At 38.8% G+C, this 19,224-nt stretch overlaps 2 protein-coding genes across 3 annotated transcripts in view; one reads left to right on the top strand and one right to left on the bottom strand.

Moving 5' to 3' along the window:
* Positions 1-2,415: 2,415 nt before the first annotated feature.
* SERP1 (stress associated endoplasmic reticulum protein 1) lies at positions 2,416-6,431 on the bottom strand. The gene is made up of 3 exons (XM_036095575.2): positions 6,010-6,431; positions 5,630-5,705; positions 2,416-4,415 (listed from the first exon to the last, which is right to left on the bottom strand). The coding sequence occupies exons 1-3, from the start codon at positions 6,091-6,093 to the stop codon at positions 4,375-4,377; spliced, it is 201 nt and encodes a 66-aa protein (XP_035951468.1). The 5' UTR covers positions 6,094-6,431; the 3' UTR covers positions 2,416-4,374.
* Positions 6,432-6,656: 225 nt separating this feature from the next.
* Positions 6,657-19,224, top strand: part of EIF2A (eukaryotic translation initiation factor 2A) — a 36,255-nt gene continuing 23,687 nt past the window's right edge. The window contains exons 1-2 of one of the 2 annotated variants that reach the window (XM_078070404.1): positions 6,657-6,800; positions 16,737-16,806. In XM_078070404.1, the coding sequence (XP_077926530.1) occupies positions 16,767-16,806 (40 nt within the window). In that variant the 5' untranslated portion in view covers positions 6,657-6,800; positions 16,737-16,766. The remainder of the gene's footprint in view (positions 6,801-16,736; positions 16,807-19,224) is intronic. The other variant, XM_036095574.2, reaches the window with a different exon arrangement.

Genomic DNA, 19,224 nt, shown 5'->3' with positions numbered 1-19,224 from the left:
AGTATTGTAATGTAGGGAAAATGAGCAAAAACACTTAGAGCACAAAGTATTTGAAAAGTTAAAGTAAACTTTTTTGGGCTAACTTGGCTGCGGACAGAAGCAATGGGGGACAAACCTGAAAACGTAGGTTGGGCCATGCTGTGAAGTCCCCTGAAAAATCAAAGCTAAAGAAGTATTTCATCCCCATGGCAGCAGGAAGCCACTGAAGTTTAGTAAATATTGATTTTACCTTCACAGAACTCTTATGGGGTTTCATGAGATTAATATATAATCTAAAAAAAAAGGCGGTGGGGAGACATTCCAAAAGAATCAGAATTCCTTGGCACTCGACATATTAGAGCCAGTTTGGTCACCACAAGACTAGTTTTCTAATCCTTGTTCTGCTACTGGTTCATTGGCGATGGGAAAGATCACATCTCTAGGCCATAATTTCCTCAGATGTAAAATAAAGGGGCTAATCAAGATAATTTCTAAAGTTCCTTCTGGCTCTAAAATCAATTATTTTCATTCCCCTTGTTCAAACTTCTTCAAAACAATGAGAAAAGAAGAAAAACCTGTTACTGATGCTTTTAATGACACTGAAATCAGTTTTATTTAAATTTGCAGATTTGTTCTATCTGCATCCCAAAGTAGAAGTTCACACTGTGAAAAAAAGTCACACATGATTTATTCACTGAAATTTTGTAATAAAAAGAATCTATGGAGGGCACATGACTGCATTTTTTTTTTTTTGGCTACCAGACTATAAGATTTTTCAACATCACAGATGAAAAATTTTAAAACAAAATACAGTAAGATTATATAACAAAATACTTTTTAAAAATGTACTCTTGAATATGTTACAGTGGATAACATTACTGATTTGATCTATTTTTATGCTGTACAGGAAATATCAATAGTAAATTTGTCACTTAAATTCATTTTCAAACTTAATTGCAATGGGCCAGAGGGCAGACTGCTAAATATAAAGGACTTTTTTTTTTTAAATTGGCAACATGCAAAAATTTTGAAAATTACGAGTTTTTCTAAAAGCAGAAGTAATGAGTTCATGAAAACAGAAGTGTTCCGTGTGGACGTTCTGCAATCATTCCTATGGTTTCTCTAGGGTACAGCTGAGTCTGGAAATCTTGGTTCTAGTTTCTGCTCTACCTCAACTAGCTCTGTGAGAGTGGACACCATTTATCTGGTTTTACTTTCCTTTTGAAATAACTGACCACAATTATGGTCTTCATTTTATGGTCTTTTCCCCCACTACAGGACTGAAAGATACTTGAATGCTGGGACTCTGTATTCACAGCTGTAACTCCGTATCTGGCACATAACTCAATATTCACTGAATAAATGAATTTTTTATCTGTAAATTGGGGCAGTTGGACTAAACTGCCCATGTCCTTTCTATCTTTAGGATTCTGTGCTATACATGAATTTACGTTGAATTAACTAAGTCCAGACGGTTGAGTTTTCCCCTTCAGCTTGGCTTCTAGCCTTTTATTGCTCATTAGTACTGTTTTCAAATTAGGACATTTGTGTCCTAATTCAACTTGAAGATAAAGCAGTACAAGTAGCTAGAGTGGGATAAAGTTCTGACAGGAAATGATTCTCTAAGGGAGTGACATAGAATTTGCTGTTGAACCCAACTCCTGCTTCTTGAAGTTCTGGTTTGCACCTAAAACAGTATGTTAAAAAACTAAAAAGGTAGGTAACGACAAATCAAATGTCAAAACAATTTCTAGTGGAAAATTTGATGCTCTAAATTTTACAGATGCTTTATGAGCAATAAAATTTTGTTGATGATGAACCTCCCAAGAACACAATCCAGATCTCCATGATATTCCTTTGTGCCAGCAAAACCCCAGTAACCTCAGTGAGAAGAGCTGTGGCCCCACAGCTGAAGATACACACTTCTTTGATGTAAGTCAAAGCCCATTACAATACATCCTGTTACAATGAAAAGCTTTCCTTATTTTGGAAGCCCAATTATTTTGAGTAACATTATATACAACCCAACAGATACAATGAAATCATTGACAACTCCTTGAAATGTTAAAGATAAATGACAAAGAGTAATTGGATAATGTAGACAACCCCTCAATATTATCATACTGTGTTCAACATTGGATGACATAAAATTCAACTGGGAAAGGGAGATTTGAAAGAACTATTTTTCCCTGAATGAGACTTGGATAATGAGATGAGGGTAAATCCTAGGAAAGGAAGTATTTAATTCACTGTGCTTTTAATGTATTTCTTGCTACTTATTCCCAGTTATGAACTTTTAATCTGTGTCTCTGGGTACTATTTATTTTAACTCAAGTACAACATAATACTAGGCATTCTTTAAAATAATTTTCTATTAACTACAAAAAGTACACTCCGGTAAGATATCTGTAAAATCATTTCCTTTTAGAAGGCATCAAATATTCAGGGAACTTTATTTTTAAAGGATAAATCAAATAAGACATAGCTTTCATTGACCCAAACATGCATAATCCATCCTTAATATAAAATGTTCTCAATTAGGAAATTACACATGAAATACAAAGGGAATGCAACTTTACATATGTAAAATGATTGCTAGCTATAGCAATTTAACAGTCAAATTAATACATTGTACAATTAAAAAAAACCAAAACCCTAACATCTTAAAGCCAATTATCTAAAGTAAACCAAGGGAAATTCTAATATGGAATGGTTTGACTCAAAGCAAAGAATAAGGCACCTGCTATAAATTTAGAACAGTAACTTTCATTTTTAAAGTTACAATAAAATAGAATTAGTCAACCAAGACACTGGCTTCAAAGAAGGAAACAAGTACAGGGCTGATTTCCTGGGTGAGAAAGGCAGGTAACAACGCAGATAAAAACCTGCTGGTCCAAGGTCGGCTGATTCCTTTCCTATTCTTGAGTAGTTAAATTCCTAAACATTCTTAACTGCTCCTCTCCCTCATCCTCCCCCTACATTTAGGGGTATCAGAAGCTCTGAGGTTCACACTGTGTATTAGGTAGCAGACTTCCCTTCTGTTCCTTTTAAAACAGCTTATTTTAAAAGAGATATCCTGAGGCAATTAACAAAGCAAAGGAGCAGCTTTCTTTCCAATTCACTGATACAGAGACAACTCTCAGGCTTTTTTTTTTTTTTTAAATCAAGTTATGACTAAGTATTTAAATAGCCAAAACTTACAATTTTCAACAGTACCAGAAAACCCAAAACCTGCCTTCTCACCCTTACCATTAGTAAAAAGAAACTTTGATCAATCATAACCTATAAAATTATACAACAAAGGGAAGACTATAAAGACATCCTTATCAGTAAATCCATTTACTTCCAGAGGGCACTTTAGTCTGATGTATCTAGTACCCTAACAAAATTTTAATCATAAATCTAGAAAATTATTTCCAAACACTAAGTAACTTTTTAGTTGATGTGCCTTTTTTGGTATTAAAAGTGCTATTAATGTGCTAAGATGTCTTATGGCACATTGGACTCATCAGTATGTCCTGATGAGACACCCAGTTTTAGTAGTATTTTTCCCTAAAATGTTGTCTAGCACAGTAGACCCCTTTGATATATTAAAGTAATTCTGGTGAAATCAATGGTGACATAAACTTTCCCTGATTTTACTCCACCATGGTAGCTTTTAGTGAAAATGAAACTCATTAAGTTACAAAATGCTCAATCAAGTTGTTTTCTTATGGCATTTCAGGTTAGTATAATTACTCATGCAAAATCCAAGGTAGTGTAACAGAAATAATATTGTTAAAATAGATGTTGTAGCTATAAGCATCTCCCTTTATATTAAGCATTTAGAAGTTTTTAAAAAATTTAGGTGCTAAAGATTATGGGAAAACTAGGCTGTGTAGTTGTTCCATTATAAGCACTTTATTACAGGACAGTTACATGACCCTATATGGGAGTGTGCTTTCAATTCAAGATACAGTAATAAAGTGCCTAGCTATATAAAAACCAAACTCCAAATTTTAAATTAAGCTAATTGCATTTACACATTAGGGTTAACAAAATCTAGACCCTGTCTACATAGACTTAATCTAATTATCTATACTGGATACTGTTTTAATAACCACATTAAAAAAAATTTACTCTTTACTGACTGAATAAGTAGGGTCCACTACTGTAGCTTAACAATCGAATTTTATTGCTTTATTCATGTGGTGCTTTTGCAAGGCACTGTGGTATGGACTAGAAAACTTGGAATGACTCGTGAAGAAACCTTGGAATGACAAATGAAGGATGATATGGAAAGTCATTCTGAGGCAGGATGCTTTACTGAATTGTTTTTAACCAGGGTATCAAACATCAGGAATGAGTTCAAGTTAAAATTCACAGGAGAATGGAAACATCTTAAGGTCAGTCACTTCACATGCCCATCCTGATACTTTGAATAATCTGGAAAATTGCTGTAAAGAGAAAGAGCAAATGTTTTAGTATGCATGCTTTGAATAAAATAGGTCTGGCAACTGATACTTATTAAGGTAGTTCACAAGAATCCAAGCGCACCCTTAAACTTACCTGCAAATGCTATGTAACTTCACTGAAATAAAAAATGAAGACAAGCCTACTCTAACAATTCAATGTCTAAATTATATTTTTAAATTTCACTTTCTCTGAATTTTATTTCTAAACGTCCAAGAGATTTTGCAATACGCAATCATTTTAGAAAGAACTTAAAGCGCCAAACAGGTTTTTCTAGCATAGAATTATTTTGATTTATCCCCAAAATATTCAGTGTCCTTCTAAGGCCTGGCCTGTAATATAACCAGGTTTCCTCATTCTCACAAAGCTGAAATTTGATAATCTTTAGGTTATATAAATTGCTTGGCTCTTGGCCATTTATCAAGAAAGCTTCTAACTAGTACGTTTAGGAGGCAGGCAAAGTGAAATGTTTAAGAGAAACCTCAGTAACTTTAGAATGTCAGAATGTAAAAAACAGAAACATGTACTTCAATATCAACAACCTGCATATTAAGATAATAAATGAAGAGAGGAAAGGTATTCTGTAATATGCAGAGGCAACAATCTATTAATTTAACAGCAGGCTAATCTACTAACTTATTTTTCCTACCATATGTCAAACGTTTCTTTAATTAATCTAAAAACATTTATTTCATACATTAAGTTGCCTATCAGGTCCGTTTCCTTTATAAAGAATCAATTCTTTGCAAAAGCTTTACTCTATAAAATATACCCAATTTTGACATAAAGACATTAGATTCGGGGACACGTTAAAAAAAGTTCAACGTCCATACATACATCATGTTCCTAAGCTTTTTTTGCAAATGTATCGATAATGAGGCTGCAAAACATTCTGAATTCTCATTCCGTAAGGGTTTTTTGTTTTGGTCTAAATTTCTTCCAACTTGATCATTACTAAGGACCTGACCTCCTTTTCTGATCTCCTGTGAGCACAAATCAAGCTGTGAGAAGTTTCTGGAGCACCACCCTCTGTGCATATGTGGGACAAGCAATTCGGTTCAGATGAAAGTGACTTTTGTGGGGCTCCCGGCAGGTGAGTTGAGAACTACGCTGGTAGGATTCACCACTGATGGGACACCACGTCATCCCAAGCCCTACATCCAACGCCCTTACCCAATGGTAGCCCCAAAACACTTACCAGAACCACAAACAACAAAAATGAAGAGAGCCAATAACCAGGGTCCTACAGACGCCTTCTCTTCGGGAGCATTTCTCTGCAAAAATGAAAATTCCCTTTTCAAATGCAAAACCCCGCTCCGACCCCGGGCTCCTGCAGCCTACACCTTGGGCCAGGTGGCCGGGTCCTCTCACCTCACAGGTTTCCTCTCTGTTCCCGAACCGCCAAGCTCCAGCACCCACCTTCCCGAACCCCCTCCCCCCAACCTGCCCCCGCCAACTTAGCGTCCAGCTTGCGGCCTTGGTCCGCTAGCTTCGGGTCTCGGGGAGAACTCGACGCGGCCCTACGACCCAGGCCTGAGCCCGGGCTGCCGGACCGAGGGGCGCCTGCTCATTCCTTACCGAGGTCTTGGCGACGTTGCCGCGCTGGGTGATGTTCTTGCTGTGCTTCTCGTTGGCCATACGGATTCGCTGCTTGGCGACCATCTTCGCGGCGCCACCACCTGCCCCAGCCACCCCTTGGACGCGCTCGCTCGCCTCCCCTTGGGCCGCCGCGACGCTCTGCTCCTGGTGCCTGCGCCGCCGGAGCTTGGAGGCTCTCAGGCGGGGCGCTAGCTCCGGCCGCTGGGCCTGGGCTAGACGAGCGCTAGCCGGGCGCGGGCCGCCGACTGACGACGCCGGACTGGCCGGCCGAGAGGCGGGCGCGCGGGACGACAGCAGGCCGCCGGGATAGTCTTGCGCCGCCGCTCTGGCCGCCGCCGGGAGCGTGGAGTGAAAGAGGAAGGAAATGCAACGCAACAACCGGGCAGCGCTGTCCGTAGCCTCGAACTACTTCGGGTTCGGCTGCCAACGTCAGCACTGGACGGGCTCCGCCCCGCGGAAGTGCGGGCTCCGCCTGCTGAAGCAGACGGAGAGGGAGGACGAAGGCTGGCGCACGGGCTCTCGCCCAGCCCCCCGACGCTCTTTAAAGTGTTGCCCCGGAGCTGCGCGTGCGCGTTCGGGCTCCTTTTCCGCTGCAATCTCCAACCGGAAGTGAATTGGCCCCGAGGCTTTTGATACCGGAAACAGCTATGCGCGGTTTCCACGCCTGAGGAGACGTGTAGGGGCCGGGTTTGGCTCTCGTGAACTCTGACCCAAGCGCATGGGTTTCTTTTTCCGGGACAAGATGGCGCCGTCCACGCCGCTCCTGACAGGTGAGTTCTGAACGAGCAAGGGATTGTTTTTCAGAGCAGTTTCTTTTTGTGTCTTTGCTCTTGGGGATAACCCAAGAAGCACTGGTGTCTTATCCACCTTTCTTTGTGAGTTGTGGAAGAGCTAGAGGGCCTTTTGGGTTTCTTGGTGTAGCGTGGCAATCGGAAGTGAGGCCCCCGCCTCTGGGCTCCAGCATTCCCCTCCCTTTTGGCCCATCCATCATTCTTCCCTGTCGCTTTAGGTTCCACTGGAATTGAGGAAGGGAGATAGGATCAGAAAGTGCAAGTTGAATTTGTTACCCCGGGTGTACAACACTGGTTTTATACGAACCCTTATCTGGTGACAGACCTTGTTGACAGTGAGAAATCATTTATTTCTCTAATAAGGAACAAACATAAATAAGTCCCTAGAATGAGCACACATATTAAATACACCTGATTTTATATATATATATATATATATATAAATAAATAAATAAATATATATATATATATATAAATATATATATATATATAAATATATATATATATACCAAATTCTGTGCTCCTTGCTTTAATGAGATTCGTAGCGCCGAATAGAGAGAGTAGAGCTGTGGTAGTGTAGATTTAAAGTGATGAAAGTGTGCTCTGGGGTTGTAGCAGTGAGCATTATAGAAATGATCTAGCAACGTCTGATGTTGAAATGGTTATGAGCATTTTCGAATTTGAACATGAGGGGATTCCTGAGATTTTGAAGCGGAGGCAGAGTTTATAATTTTGGGAAAGATAATTAGTCTTGGACTGTGTCCGGGAAGACTGGACTACGGTAACGGCTGGGATTCTCATATCAGTATCAAATAAAGAGAGGGGAGTTGGGAGAGAAAAGAATAGAGGCCTTTTAATAGTCATGAATAGCTTATATAGAAGGGAAAAAGTCATTAACAAAAAGGTTGTCTTTTTTTTTTTTTAAGATTTTATTTATTTATTTGACAGAGAGAGAGACACAGCGAGAGAGGGAACACAAGCAGCGGGAGTGGGAGAGGGAGAAGCAGGCTTCCCGCTGAGCAGGGAGCCCGATGTCGGGCTTGATCCCAGGACGCTGGGATCATGACGGGAGCCGAAGGCAGACGCTTAACGACTGAGCCACCCAGGCGCCCCAAGGTTGTCTACTTTTGAGGAAGGGGGTTATGTCCCTGGAGACTTGAAAGGATCCTTAAAAAACTTTTGCACTTTTTCCCGTTCTGCATTTTAAAATCTTTATTGTTAAGCCCCACTTCCTCTCATATTAATCTGGCTACCACAGTTCCTTCATCAGATATTTATCAAATACTGACTATAACTTGTTAGATGATTATGCCAGGCACATTACAGTTTAAAAGGCATAATTACATAACTAAATGAATTTTTTTCTCTGGCTTCATAAAGATAACTAGTATGTTATTCACAATTTTGGAATACTAAATGCTTATTTGAACTCTAGTAAAAAATAGTACATTAAAATTATCTGATAAATTTTCTCACGTTAAAAAAAAAATCTTTACAGGGTCGTCTCAATGCTTACAGAGTAAATTCCATCCTGTTTAGCATAGCATGTGAAATCCTTCATAATCTGTAAAAAGCTCTTTGCATTTCCTTGCCCCCCCCCCCATTTTGTGCTCCGTCGGTATTGAACTGCTTATAAAACCCTCGAAAAATCTATTTCTTCAGTCTAGGACTATCCTGTTCCTCTTAATTTGGCTTACTTCTTTTCATCGTTTAAAATTCATTTCAGACATCATTGCTTTTTGAAGCTTTTCTTCACTCTTCCCAGATGATCAGTCAGTCCCAGGCTATTTTTGTACTTCATATATACTTGAATTTTTTTTTTTTTTTTCCTTTTTCACGTAGGGTAATTATCTGATTGCTTAGATGCTTTTCTGCCTTGCTAGACTGTGAACTCCTTGGTGGCGGGGGCAGAGTTTTACTCGTCCCTGTCTTCTCAGTACCAGTTACGGTGCATGGTAAACAATAGACACTCTAAATGTTTGATGGAGGAATAAATTAATGAAGGATAATCATTTATAGTCAAATTAACTAAGAATGATAATTTTCTTAACAATGCTTAAAATCCAGGACTTTGTAAGAGCTTCAGGGTTAGCTAATCATTCTATTTCTCATATTCTCATATTCATAGAGGCCCAGAGAGATTCACATTGCAAGTTGGCAGAATCAGGATTATTATCAGTCATTCAACCTCATTGTCCATTTTTCTTTTACTTGAACACATTGATTAATTTTTTAAACATTGTTAGTATAGATATTTCAGCCAATAATAGATTCCTTTACTTCCAAAATCTTTTTTTTAAAACTTAGACTCATGGAATTTTGGAGTTTAAAATAATTTGGACATTGCCCAGTAAATTGTGTTAGTCACAGCTTTTAATTGGAAATGACAAAAAGCCAAAGCACACCTGGGTGGCTCAATCCATTGAGCATCTGACTCGATTTCAGCTCAGGTCATGGTCTTGGGGTCAGGGTCGCAAGATTAAGCCTCTCGAGTTGGGCTCTGCACCCTGGGGGGGATCTGCTTGGGTTTCTTTCCGTCTCTCTCTCCCTCTGCCACTCCTCCTGCTTGCATGTGTGCCCTCTCTCTCTAAAATAAATAAATGTTTAAAACAAAATTCATTCTCAGGCTAACATTCTCCATGTTTACATTCAACCAGCTTAGCAGCCCCAAAGGAAAGCACATTTTTTGCCAGTCTCAATGCTAGCTGTCTTTGGCTTGGCTTGGCTTGGCTTGGCTGGATCTTGCTCATCTTTGAATCAGTCAAGTTTTAATCAAATCACCAGGACCAAATTATATTCTCACCCTTGGATAGTTTCCCTTGGAAAATTAGAGTCTTCTAAAAGGTGGGGCCTAGATTCCAGGCATGTAAAACAGTGGCCCTTACGTGAAACCCATATTTCTAATTAGCTTGCCTGGTTGAGGCCACTGAGATAATTTATTCAAAATGGAGTCATTGTCCTACATTGATAGGTACTGCACTGGATGTAAGGGTTGGAAAAAGTATCCCATTATAGTGATCACCATATCCCTGGCATAGAACCCTCGTTTGTTGAAGCCTAGTAGTTTTCTCATACTAACTCAGGCCTAGAGCAATAAATGGTATATGAGTATCCAGAAAGGCTACTGATTTTTAGAAAGATATTATTTAAGTACAATATTTAATATTCTTGTTTTTAAACAGTTTTTCTCTGTGAAACTCTGGCATTTATTTGTTGCTTTACTGAAAAGAGCTGTTCACATTCTAGGTTTTTCTTCCTAATAGAGCATGTTTCCAGATCCCCTTTAATTAAAGGGGAAAATCATTAAAAACAAGGGATCATATCAACTCTCAGTACACTATATTAAACTATCTACATTCTATTCAGTGTTTCACATTCAGTCATACTTCTAATTAAAATGAATTCCTCATTAGAAAGTCATATATAGAAAAATTGTTTTCGTTATTGAAAAGAACTTTTGAATCCATATTTATTTTTGTTTTTATTAACTTGTAATACAGTTTATGTTCTGTTATGAATCTGATTTTGTGTGTCTTCTAATACACTTTGTATATCCACTTATTCTTGTATAAGTTACTCAAACTGATTAAATCCAGTGAAGTATCTTAGTGATTCCAAAATGTCTTACAGCACTTTTTCATAGTTATGCTTCTGTGTAAGGAGATGTGAAGTAAAATATTTGCTTTAAATAGTGATTTATATGTATGAACAAGACTGTAGTGACTCAGTATGATTTTTATGATGAATTCAATTGATAATTCCCATAAAATAGACGTATCTGTTATAAAGAATATAACCAACAGTATCACCAGTTTTAAAGTAGCTCTGGTTTATACTTTTGTCTCATGGACTTCGTTTTTACCTTAGTATAAAAATCTTGATCTATTCAATTTTTTATTTTAATGAAACACTTTTGTTCAGTATTCCCAAGGAAATCTATTCTTGAGAAATGTTGAAAAATTTTTTTCCAGGGACGCTTGGGTGGCTCAGTTTATTAAGCATCTGCTTTCGGCTTGGGTCATAATCTCAGGGTCCTGGGATCAAGCCCCGTGTCGGGCTCCCTGCTCAGCGGGCAGTCTTCTTTTCCCTCTCGCTCTCCCTCTGTGTGTCTCTCTCAAATAAATAAAATCTTTAAATAAAAAAAAAAGAAGGAAAAAAAAAAAAAGAAACTTTTCCCCAAACTTTTGATTGGTTTAATTTCTTGCCATATTGTGAACAATCATTATCAAAAATGTTTTTTGGTTTTTTTTAAGATTTTATTTACTTATTTGTCAGAGAGAGCAAGGGAGCAAGAGTGAGCAGCACAAGCAGGGGGAGCATCAGGCAAAGGGAGAAACAGGCTCCCCGATGCGGGACTCAATCCCAGGATCCTGGGATCATGACCTGAGCCAAAGGCAGACGTTTAACTGACTGAGCCACCCAGGCATCCCAATGATGGTCTTTTAAAAAAGCCTTATAGGGGTGCCTGGGTGGCTCAGTCATTAAGTGTCTGCCTTCGGCTCAGGTCATGATCCCAGTGTCCTGGGATCGAGTCCTGGGATCGAGCCTCGCATTGGGCTCCCTGCTTGGCAGGAGGCCTGGCTTCTCCCTTTCCTACCTGCCCTGCTTGTGTTCCTGCTCTCGCTGTCTCTCTCTCTCTCTCTCAAATAAATAAAGTCTTTAAAAAGAAAAAGAAAAAAGGCTTATATTTTGATATAACTTAAGACTTATAAGAAGTTGCAAAAACAATAAAGGGAGTTTCCTATGTACCCTTCACTTAGCTTTCTCCAATGATAATATATAACCATAGTACATTATTAAAACTAGGAAATTGATACTTGTACTGTAGTATTTACTAAACTGTAATCCTTGTTTGGATTTCACCAGTTTGCGTGTGTATATGGTACTATGAAATTTTATCACATATGTAGATTCATGTAACCACCATTGTCAGAATATAGAACTGCTCCATCATCACAAAGAAGATGCTACCCTGGGGTGCCTGGGTGGCTCATCCAGTCAAGCGTCCAACTCTTGATTTCGGCTCAGGTCCTGATCTCAGGGTGGTGAGGTCAAGCCCTGTGTCAGGCTCTGCCCTGGGTGTGGAGCCTCCTTAAGATTCTCTCTCTGCACCCACCCCACCCCATCCCCCACTGTATGTGCACTCTCTCTCTCTCTCTCTCTCTCAAAAAAGAAGAAAAAGATGCTTCCCTTTTATAGTCAGACCCTCCTTCCTACTCTAACCATGGGCAGCCACTGATCTGTCCTCAATAATTTTGTCATTTCAAGAGTGTTATATAAATGGCATTAGAACATACAACTTTTGGATTTTTGTTTTAAAACTGTTCTTTATTTAGAATGTGAACATGTGCATGTTGAAAAGCAGTTGATCAATTTGACCCAAGATTTTGCTTCTCCAGAAACATACTAAAACCAGGAAGTGAAAACCACATGAGATTGAATGCTACTTGAGTGACACTCAAGAGTGACACTTCACACTGACTTTTCTGTCAAGTGTTGCCTTTTAAGATTTTGAGTTAACAATCTGTATGAAAGAGTGTGGGTTAAGTAGTTTTCATTCCTCACTCCTGTTCTGTTTTAGTCCATTCAGTCTCCAGTAACAAAAATATCATTGGGTGGGTGGCTTAAACAACATTTATTTCCCATACTTCCGGAGTCTTGGAAAGTCTACTTCAGGGTACTGGCAGATTGGTGTCTGGTGGGGGCCTGCTTCCTGTTCAAAGACAGCCGTTGTCTGCTGTGTCTTCATAGGGCAGAGGGGCAAGGGAGCTTCCTGGAATCTCTTTCATAAAGGTGCTAATCCCATTCCCAAGGGCTCTGCTTTCCTGATCTAATTACCTCCTATCTTCAAATACCATCACATTAGGGATTAAGTTTCAACATATGAATGAGGGGGGTGGTAAACAGTCTATAGCAGATCCTTTTGGAGTTTTCCACCTGTCTTAGTTTGGTATGTAGGTATGAAATAGAAATTTTAGAAAAGGACAACCTTGTACTGGTTGCCCTGAATAGTCTGAAAGTTCCCACTGCTGTGGTCAGAAGGCTACCTTCGTGGGTTCTGCAGTATAGCTGCCACTTTAGTCCAGTTGACCCTTGAACAACATGGGTTTGAAATACGCAGGTCCACTTACATGTTTTTTTTTTTTAATAAATACAGTACAACACTGTAAATGTGTTTTCCTTGTGATTTTCTTAATAACACTTTTCTGTAGCTAATTGTAAGAATATAATATAAAATACAATACAAAATATGTGTTAATTGACCATTTATGTTATTGATACAGCTTCTGGTCAGCTGTAGGCTATTAGTAGTTAAATGTTTGGGGAAGTCAGGTTATTCACGCATTTCCGGTTGCACAGGATTCAGCACCCCTAACCCCTGTGTTGTTCAAGAGTCAGCTGTATAATGTACAAAAACTTTGAATTTCACCTCAAGTAAACATTGTGGTTGGTGATAACAGCAAAATGAACAAATATAGAGGACCAGGGTCACTAGTTACAAGTTCATGAGAACACAAGAAGCTGAGATCAGGTCGATAAAGCTTGTTTTGTCTTGTTTTTTAAAGATTTTATTTATTTATTTGAGAGAGAATGAGAGAGAGCATGAGAAGGAGGAGGTTCAGAGGGAGAAGCAGACTCCCTGCTGAGCAGGGAGCCTGATGCTGACTGGATCCTGGGACTCCAGGATCATGACCTGAGCCGAAGCCAGTTGCTTAACCAACTGAGCCACCCAAGCGCCCAAGCTTGTTTTTTCTATTTTGCCAGTCACTTTAGGCATATGTTCTCAGGGCCAACAGTTAAGACAACAGAATGTGGCTTGATTACATCATCTTATGGCACATTTTCTAATTACACTGCAGCTTCATTGGGCCTTCACTGACAAAATGGCTGTTTTATTTTCCTAGGCCTGTATATAAATTCTGTAAGAGAGCCCTTAATGTGTTAAATTGCAATAGCAGCTTGTGGGAGGGACCTCATTAGGCTGACACAATTTTATGTAACGTAGTAATAAAGTGTAATCTGGTAACTAAAATCCCTACTTTGGTAAATTCACTTTTTATTAATCTCTCAAATAAATGTTTGTGAAAACCATTATTATAGTATTAAGAAATGAATGGCCTATTCTAAATGCTAATGTGTCGTACATGATATTACAGCAAATGATTTGGTGATGAGAAATAGCACTGTTTTGCCTGTGTAGTAAGAGAATTTTGATGCTACGCTTGATCTTAGCCAAAAAACTGAAAAACAGTTGAGAATTTTGATGCTAGAGAATTATAGTTCATAGTTTTAAAATCTTGTAGGAAAACATTTTTTGGCACAAAATGTTTTCTAATGTCATCAGAGATTCTTAAAATAGATAACTTCAGTGTTTCATTCAAGACATAGCAATAGACTGAGCTCCTTTGAAATTATTGCCTTGAGTGCAGTTATGGATTCATTTTTTTTAATCCCTAATGCCTAGGACATAGAGCTGTGCAGGGACCAGATCAAATAGAGCCTTGTAAGCCATGTAGTGTTAGTTTAGATCTTGATATATGCAGAACACTTTGCTAGGCTTCATTCTTTTCAAGGCCAAACGACCTGTAACAGTTTGACAGTTCAGTCTCGTGCTCTGCATGTGAGGAAACATGGTATTGACTTGTGTACTTGTGGATATCTAACAAGAAACTCATCATTTAGTTATGTGTTTATCTTCCGTCCCTCCACTAGAATGGAAGCTCCATGAGGGCATAGATTTTTGTCTTGTTCATCAGTGGTTCTTTTCCTTAATAACTTTCTAACTTTAAATTACTTACTTTGGGACTGTAAGTTATATTACTTTCAATATCTGAAAATTGAGCTAGTTAATTCTCAGATAGAAGATCAGTATTATGAGAACTGTCCCTTGAGAAGGGAAATGGAGCCAAGAGTGGCCCCTATTTGTCAGTTCTGCTGCTTTCTCAGTAAAGGGAAGAGTAGAAGATTTGTGAACAGTTGGCAGAAAAGGAAGCAGATCAAAATATAACCATGACCTTTAGTATAAGTTTTTCTTCTATTCAGCACTTAAACTTTTGTGGCTAGCAAGAATTTTAGCTGATAAAATAGTAACTCATCAACAAGTTCTGCCAGTTTTATCTCCTAAATATTGAACACTCATTCACCATTTCCCCTGCCCCCCATCAGTCCAAGTTTCCATACTCTCCTGTGGGACCACTGCAGAACTGTCTTGAATAGTCTTATCCACTCTTACTCTCTTCCAGTTTATTCTCTACACTGGACCAGATTGACCTTTTCAAAATGCAAATCTGGTTCTAGAAATTCACCTAAAAGCCTTTTGAAGTTTCCCCCCTTAGACCACAGACCAACGTTGCCTGACTTCGGCCACCTCCAGTTACTTCCATAAAGGCCTCTGATGCTCTCTCATCTTTCTTGCCATGGAATTTTTGCACTTGTTCCTGTTCTCTTTGCTTGTTAACTGTACCCGTCCTCCAGATCTCAGTACATAAATCCTGTACTCAATGGCACTTTCCCTAATCTTCCATTTTTAGATCAAAACTCCCTATTCACTGGATTGGCCCCATAGATCTTTACTTTGTAGCACTAAGCACACTTACAGAATTCCATGTATTTGACTAATTATGTGATTAATGAGGTCAGGGACAAGACTGATTTTCCTCCCTATTGTATCTCCAGTACTCAACGTAGAGTCTGGGAGGTAGTTTTTATTTTTTACTCAGTAAGCTTTTTTCAAATGAACGAATCAATTTCTTTGATTCAGCTTTAGAAACTTCTAATTCAGCCATTTAAAAATATATAATTAATCTGGGGTGCCTGAGTGGCTCAGTCATTAAGCGTCTGCCTTCGGCTCAGGTCATGATCCCAGGGTCCTGGGATGGAGCCCCACATCAGGCTCCCCGCTCAGTGAGGAGCCTGCTTCTCCCTCTTCCTCTGCCTGCTGCTCTCCCTGCTTGTGCTCGCTCTCTGTCAAATAAATAAATAATCTTTAAAAAAAATATAAATATATATAATTAATTCTATTGATGGTTTTGCTTAATCTTGAACTCTTTTCCCACTTTATTTTTTAGGGTATTACTGTTATTTGGAACTTAGTAAATGAATGTGTCTCATCCTGCTTGTTCTCTTAGTTTGAGAAATTGTAAATATATTACTAATGCCTTACATTTTTTAAGAACTTTGGATATATTCTGTATTTTCCTGTTATTTTTTTTGTATAAAGCACACAGCCACCCTGTTTTCTAATATTTCCTCTTCCTGGTTGCAGACTGCCAACTTTTTATTGTATCCTTATATGGCAGAAAGAGAGCTAGCTAGCTCTCTGGGGCTCTTCTTAGAAGGGCACTAATCCCATTCATAAGGTCTCTACCCTTATGATCAAATTACTTCCAAAAGGCCCCAATTCCAAATACCATCACATTGGGATTAGGGTTTCAACATGAGAATTGGGCGGGGGTGGGGGGGGACATAAACATTCATTCCATTGCATTATGTATTAATTTCCCAGCAGTTGCATGATTTCATGCAATAGGGTTAAGAAAAATGCACTCTTATTTATTTAATGAAAAATGTACTCATTTAATGCTAACAATCTGTAGTTCTATGAAATGTTTAATAATTTCATTGATACTTTGAAAGCTTTTTCTTTTTAAGATTTTATTTATTTGAGAGAGAGAGAAAGAGTGATAGTGCATGAGCAGGTGGGGGTAGGGGTAGGAGAAGCAGGCTCCCTGCTAAGCAGGGAGCCCGATGCAGCACTTGATCCCAGGACCCTGGGATCATGACCTGAGCTGAAGGCAGACGCTTAACGACTGAGCCACCCAAGCACCCCTGAAAGCTTTTTGTTTTTAAAATATTTGTGATTACTGAGTATTTATTAACAAACTAAAGGTGGTTCTTTCCACTTTGTTTCTTTAGTCCGAGGATCAGAAGGACTGTACATGGTAAATGGACCACCACATTTTACAGAAAGCACTTTGTTTTCAAGGTATGGTTTATATTGTTGACTGATGTAATAGGGAACTGTATAATACATCCTAAATTATTTTTGTTGTTATATTCTGAACAAGAAAGGATAGGCTGGTTTCTTGGGGTGTGTTACATAATATTAACAGAAGACGGAAAGAATGCATATTCTTTATCAAGAAAAATGATTGATCTTTAGATTTGAAAATAATAGCTTCAGCATGTTTAAAAGAAAAAGTGTAGACCTTAGTATATTTGAGTTCAAGCCTTAAGCTTCGAAGAATCTTATCTTGGGGGATGAAGAAAAACTTGCAAATGTGGTAGCCAAACCACTGCCTATAGTCTTCATGAAATCGGACAATGAAAAAGATAGAGGAAAGGAAGGAAATAGAAAATATATATATAACTAGATAGATACAGATATATTTTTTTCTAAAAACAAACAATGGGTAAACAGAAAATTATAATAAAAGTATTAAGTTGGTGGCATAACCGTATGATGACATGCAAAATTCTGAAATGCATTCAGTCATTTTATTGGTAACAATTATCAGTGAAAATTGATAATTGACATTTTAAATCTATTGTATGATAAAACAAATAATTATATTAACATCATTAGAAACCAAGATTTTTCAGCATTAAGAATGAAAGGATAGATGCATATATCGATATGAACTCATGATTTCTTTTCATAAAAACATTTGTATTTTCTAGTTCTGTCCACTGAAAAAGGTTGAGAAGCAGTGATAAGCTAGTAGCAGTGAATACCCCTGCCTCACAGATTGTGATCTTTAAACATCATTCTTTACTAACAGGAACTAGTTCCTTGCAGAAGTGACTGACTTCAGGTCTAGAAAGAAGATACAAGAATTGAGCTAGAGACGTCTTGGGCCAGAAAGCAAGGAAGCTATAAAAGACTAACAGGGCTTTGTTAAAGGGTCACAGGAGTCAACTTTAGGGGGGTTCTCACTAACTTAAGATGGGGCACTTTGAGAATTGGAAAGAATCATGACTGAAAGGATTAAGACATTCAAGGATATAAACACTCTACCCAAAATTCCTCTCTCTCCACATCTTATTGGTCAGCATTGGAGGTTGATGGGGTCCTCGCTCATTACTTTGAAAAGTGATAAATCAAGAGAAGGAGTCAAGCATTTATTTTGCCTTTCCCGTACAAACAGTCTTTCAGAGTAAACAAATTATTGATGAGGAAAACTTATTTATAGGAGAATTCCAGTTAATACAAAAGGAATGATGGGATTAGATAATCATTGTAATCTTAAATCATCTGTCAGTGGTTCTCAAACTTTAACATGCATCAGAACTCTCTGAAGAGCTTGTTAAAACACAGATTGCTGCTCCCTCCCCAGATTTTCTGATTCATTGGATCTGGGGTGGGGCCCAAGAATTGGAATTTTTAACAAGTTCCCCAGTAATGCCAAAGCTGTAAGTCTGGGGAGCCTGCTTTCAGAACTATTGATCTGGGCAAGTGATTATCAAAAGATGCTGAAACTGTTAGATGAACTATTGGTGGGGAACTTTATAATCAGGCTGACATCACCTGAATATATTGCCCAGTTTTTTACTAGACCCCAGTTCTCTAGAACAATGATACAGGAAGTATTAGCTCAAGAACAGCTATATTATATTGGCTTCACCTTGAGCCAGTGCAGAAATATAACATCTCAGTCCCTGATCCAGCTTACTGAATCAGAATCTGTGTTTTAACCAGATCCTCAGGTGATTTGTATGCATATTGATATTTGAAAAGCACTGCTCTAGTAAACAAGTCTGTGTCAAAGCTTTTGTGCTGCATGCACTTCACTGGGGCGTATAATCCCAAGGCAGCAGGAATGTGGGCGGGGGGTGGTGGAACGAAGAGAAGGGAATAAGTCAAGGAAGAAGTGAAAGCAAATATAATGTGAGTTGACCACAAATGCACAAAATATAGCCAGGCTGCTTGGTGATGCAAAATGTCTCTGGAGAGGCTATAAGGCACCATGGTGCCTCAGAACATTCAGTTGTGGAGAGGAAGCATAAGAAATGTTATCTGCAGCCAGAGCCTCTTTTGGTCTATTCAGGTTGAGTTTGAGTGTCCGAGCTCCTCTTCCTGCTGCTGCAATAGGCGTAGTGGAAGCCATGCTAAAATGCGGCCCTCACTCCTAGAGAGTCTGAGACAACCAGTGGTGTTAGGAGATGAGGTGGCCAGGTCTCTTCATTGAATAACTGAGGCCTGGAAGCAGGAAAGGTAAGGTGAATCTGAGGAGGCACACACATAATGAGTCCAGGACAGTCTCAGCATCACTAAGAGTAGAACGAGGAGACAGCACATATCTCCTGGTGGGTAGTAATGGGAACTCCGTGACACTTAACCTTCTATGCAGGTTGAAATAAAAAACATCCTGATTCTAGTCAAGCTTTTAGATGAGTGGTTCTC

The sequence above is a fragment of the Halichoerus grypus genome, chromosome 1, assembly GCF_964656455.1.
Source record: "Halichoerus grypus chromosome 1, mHalGry1.hap1.1, whole genome shotgun sequence".
Taxonomy (NCBI): domain Eukaryota; kingdom Metazoa; phylum Chordata; class Mammalia; order Carnivora; family Phocidae; genus Halichoerus; species Halichoerus grypus.
This window is presented reverse-complemented; position numbering and strand designations above follow the sequence as displayed.